At 50.9% G+C, this 4853-nt stretch overlaps 1 protein-coding gene across 1 annotated transcript in view; it reads left to right on the top strand.

The window, feature by feature from the left end:
- The window catches only part of EDEM1 (ER degradation enhancing alpha-mannosidase like protein 1), a 22764-nt gene extending 18168 nt beyond the window's left edge, over positions 1 to 4596 (top strand). Inside the window, exons 12-14 of the mRNA XM_007453071.1 lie at positions 749 to 845; positions 2770 to 2973; positions 4507 to 4596. Coding sequence (XP_007453133.1) covers positions 749 to 845; positions 2770 to 2973; positions 4507 to 4596 — 391 coding nt within the window. The remainder of the gene's footprint in view (positions 1 to 748; positions 846 to 2769; positions 2974 to 4506) is intronic.
- Positions 4597 to 4853: the final 257 nt, after the last annotated feature.

Below are 4853 nucleotides of genomic sequence, written 5' to 3'. Positions count from 1 at the left end.
GTAGGGAAATTGCTTACTTTTTGTGTAGTAGAACCTGCCCATTATAGTGGGAATTAAAATTTTTTTTTCACCTTTATTCCTGTAGGGTTCCAGCAGACTATATGAGCTCTTTTGAAGTAACTTATTTCCCCTGTTATTCAAATAATATATACACTAAAAAGTTCATGGAATATAGAAAATATAGAGGTAGAATATTATCATTGTAATCTTCACCTGCAGAGATAACTACCATCAGCCTTGAAGTATATAGTTTTATACTCTTTTATATATTTATATATAAATCTATAATGTGTGTATATATGTATAAAAACTCTCTTTCAGTTTTTTGAGATGTGCTTTTTTTACCTAGCTATATAATATCATGAGTATTTTCTTTCAAAACATGGTCTTAGACTATCAGATGATTAGTCAGTCTGTACAAGTGTCGGGCCGCGAAATTTAAATCAGGCCTTTGAGTTTGCGGCGAGTCGTCTCGTCGGCGCCCTGCCACGCTTTTGGCAAATACTCTCCCCCACCCCCGCCCCCTTTCCACTACCATTAACCTGATGATTCGGCAGCCAGACCACTTTCTAATGACGTTTGCAGACGATCAAGGCTGAAAAGGGACAGCCCTTAAACCTACCCTAATTTGTTTCTCACGTGGTGTTTGATGCCTTGGTTGTTCTGCGAATAGGCTACGTCTGCCTCTTCAGTTAATAAGCAGGTGGGAAGGAGCAGAGGTGGGACTCACTGGATGATTGTTTTGTAGGTGTGGCTACGCTACGCTGCATCATGTCATCGACAAATCCAAAGAGGACCGGATGGAGAGCTTTTTCCTCAGCGAGACCTGTAAATACTTGTATCTGGTATGTGTGTCGTAAGATTAACCCAGGAGCTGCCCCATTCTGCTGACAGCAAGCATTCCTCTGCCTTCCATCTAACATACGCCACCAGGCGCTGCTCCAGGCTGGATGTTTCGCTGGCCCAGGGGCGCAGTACTGTCGGAGCAAAGGCACGTTGCTGTCTGCCCCGTGGTTCCTGACCTCGTACAGGAGGCGCTGCCGAGTACACACATAGACACTCTCTGGGTTACATGTTGTGTGAAGTGCAGGTAACGGTTCCTGGGGGACCCTTGTTAGCGTGGTGGTCACGAGGCTTCCCTGAGGAAGACCGCGGAGTCTCAGCTCTTACTTCCCCTGACCTGGGCGCTCTCGGTGAGACCCACAGCCCGGCCGGCTCTCTGTCCATACACACATCCACACGTGTTTAGGGAGAGACTGAATTTTTGGACCTGGAAAGAACCTTCGGGATCATCTGGTTAGCGTTCATTCTTCCCCTCAGGGGAACTGCCAGAGGTCAGGTGACTTGCCGGGGTCTCGGGGTGATGACAGGGCAGAGCCGAGGCTTGAGTCCTGGACCCGCGTCCTTGTCCTGTGCTCTTTCCGCTTGGCTGCTTGGCCGCGGGCGTGCGTGGCGTCTGTGTAGTGCACCTGGCCGCCCTCCTCCCCTCTGTCACTGGCTCGTATGGCTACACGCAAAAGAATACTTTCTCAGGGCTCGGAGGGTCGGGACTTCCCGGTGGGGAAACAGCCTGGAGAATTTAGGCCGAGATCCAAAGATATCCATCAGTAGTGATAGGTTTGTTTTATCCAGTTCAGTGGTCCCCAAGCCCCGGGGTTGGCTGGATTGGAGTCACACTGTTAAGATTACAGCCGTGTTGAATGGGAATCTTCAGAAGCAGGCTCGGGAGCCTGTAATGTTGACAGGTGCCTCTCATGGTCCTGTACAAAGCCGGGTTTTGGAAGCCCCGGTCTAGTCCTCTCAGATGACACTGCTGCTGGTGTCACTTCTTGTGTCAGGCAGAGGAGGTGTGCCCGCCCGCCCGCTGGCCGCGTGGTCCTGCCACCAGGTACTGTGGGCACCGAGGTCTCCCACACCGCACAGTGCAGCCAGTCCGGTCGGCTGCCGAGAGCCTGGCGGGCATCCCGTCTGGCAGCTGTGGGGTCCGGGGTATTCACGGGGCAAGTTCTGGAGCGAATGAATGGAGGAGACCCCCAAGGTGTTCCTGGAGAAAGAACTCAGGGTTGGGGGTGGGGGCGGAGGGGGAGGACCCAGGCCAACGCTGTCCTCCTCCTGGGAGCCGTGTTGAACACGGAGCAGCTATGCCGAGTGTTCTTCCTCGTTTGTAAAATACCTGAGGTGCCTGTGAGGTTTCCTCCGTCTCTAAGAGTTCTGCGTTCTTCCTCATGCATCATTTACCGCACGCCTGGGTTAGGGGTTCTTTCTAGATGCCCCCCCCTGGGCCCTCGTCCAGCCCCCACGCCCGCTGCTGAAGGAAGGACTGCCTGGGGTGCCCTGTGCCCTCAGAGCCCACACAGGAGTGCGCCATGCGGTGGCACGTGTGTCAGGCCCTGGGGACCTGGTGAAGGATAAACCGTGGACCTCCTTCTCTCCAGGCTTTTCCAGTTTCAAGCCTAGGTGCGTGTGAGCTGGGGGTAGTTCCAGGATTCCAGCGCTGGAACTCTGGAGAGCATGGGGGCATCATCTAGGGCTTTTACAGATTAGTGGCGCTTGGGTCTTAGCCCCGGGCTTTCTAATCTCTAGGTCTGGGCGGGATCGGGGAAGTCCAGGCGTTTGAGTTTCAACACAACTGGGGATTCCGCCCCGCAGCCTAAGTTGGCCTGAGAGCCAAGCAGGTTCTTGTCCCTAAGTAGTCTGAACTCAGCCGCCCTATGAATTGGTTCCAAACCTGCTATAATTGTATCTGTTTTCTTTTCTTTTTTCTACTAGCTCTTTGATGAGGAGAATCCAGTACACAAATCTGGAACCAGATACATGTTTACAACTGAGGGACACATTGTATCTGTGGACGCACATCTCCGGGAGTCACCCTGGAAGGAGTTCTTTTCTGAAGAGGGAGGGCGCGACCCAGTGGGAAAGTCGGGGCACAGACCGAGACCTCATGAGCTAAAAGTCATCAACTCCAGCTCCAATGTAAGTTGCTTTCTCCAGGGGTGGTTTGCAATTGGAGGAAGAGAAAACACTACTCATCTCATTATCATCCAGAGTTCCTGACAGAATATTCATGGCACACTCGGGTTGGGTAATTTGAGAAGAGTTTCAGAAAGAGGCCATTTCTGTAGCTATAGATAAGACCCTGCAATTTATATTAGGCCATGGAGTGTAGATTAAGCGAACAAAGCGTGATTGAGAGGAAAGGGTAAAACAGAAGGGGAGAGAATAATCATAGCCAGCATTTATTTATAGAGCTTACCACATGCTAAGCACTGTGCTAAATGCTTAAGTATGTTAACTTCTCCTAGTAGCCCCGTGAGGGGTAGGTATCGTAATATCCCTACTTCACAGACAGAAAAAGGGAGGTACAGAGAGGGTCAGGTCACACGGTGGAGCCGCGTGGTGGAGCCCAGATTTGTACTGCAGGAGACACTCGTCTGATAGACCCGATTCCGTTGTGCCAGGCACCGGGGACGCGGGCCAGTCAGAGGGGTCCTGGTGCTGGATGGGCCCAGGGCCCAGTGTCGAGACCGGTTCCCCCCGGGTGCTTGTCAGTAGGAGGCTGTGTGAAGTGCTGTTGAAACACCGAAGAGGGAGGAATTATTCTGCCAGGAAAACAAGGAGGGCTTCACTCAGGAGGTTGCCTCTCAGTAGCTCCTGGAACGATGAGGGGGCGCTTCCCAGGAGGGACACTCTGGCAGAAGGCACAGCATCTACAAAAAGCACAAGTGGGGGGCGTTGGGACCAACTGAAGAACCTGTCAGTCTCGATCTTGCAAAGTTGAGGAGCAGGGCGTGTGAGTTCAAGTACAGAGCAGCGAGCAAATGCTTCTTTGAGGAAGAGCAGGTTAACTATAAGCAAGGATTTCTTAACTGTTACTCTATTGACATTTGTTGGTTGGAAGAGCGTGAATACATGTGGAAACTTTCCAGGCAGCACGTTTGGTTCTCAAACTTAAATCCCCTTTGAGAGAGAGAAAAGCAAAAAAGCCTTTAATTAAAAAAAATAAGTAACACTCTTAAGCGTTTAGGTTTTAGCTGTGGATGAGAAGAGCAATCGACTCAGAAAAACAACAGTATTTTCAAGTAGCTAAAACATGTTTTGCGATTCTGGGTGGACTGAGGACCCAAGGGGTGCAGGTTTTAGTCCCAGCCCCTCTTCACTTGGGTGCATGTGTTTTAGCCTCCCTGGGTTTCCATTTCTTCACCTGTGAAGTGAGGAAATTAAATTACATCAGTGGTCCTCAACTGGAGATGACTTTGCTCCTCAAGGGACATTGAGCAATGTCTGGAGACAATCTTGGTTGTCACAACTGGGGCTTAGGGGCAGGGGGCATATAGCGGGAGAGCCCAGGGATGCTGTTGACCGTCCTGCAGTGCACGGGACAGGCCCCAAGTGTTGACAGTGCCAGGATGAGAAACCCCAGGGGAGGTCATCCAGTCACATCTGAGGAATTAACACATGGCGTCTTAACTCAAAATTCAAATTGTCCCTCATTCACTTTCTTTCTAGTGCAATCGTGTTCCTGACGAGAGGCGATATTCCCTGCCCTTAAAGAGCGTCTACATGCGACAGATTGACCAGATGGTTGGCTTGATTTGATCTGCTCTCCCCTGTGTGGCCTCATCTGAAACTGGACCTAAAACAGCTGAACCCAGGCCAGGCTGAGACCCAGTCCGTAGTGGAGGAGGATAGGCGTCTGGCTGTCCACGATGGTGTAGGAATCTCTGTCCAGCTCCCCAGCCGCATCTGGTAGATTCTTGGATACTTAGCGTTTCTCTTCTGCTCAATAAAATACCCTGTTTGTCTTAAGGATATACTTTGAAGGGAGAAGGTACATAGGAGTTGGCTTCTTACAA

This window comes from Lipotes vexillifer, unplaced genomic scaffold, assembly GCF_000442215.2.
Source record: "Lipotes vexillifer unplaced genomic scaffold, Lipotes_vexillifer_v1.1 scaffold1105, whole genome shotgun sequence".
Lineage (NCBI taxonomy): Eukaryota > Metazoa > Chordata > Mammalia > Artiodactyla > Lipotidae > Lipotes > Lipotes vexillifer.
Note: the sequence above shows the minus strand (reverse complement) of the source record. Positions and strands in the feature narration are given on the sequence as shown.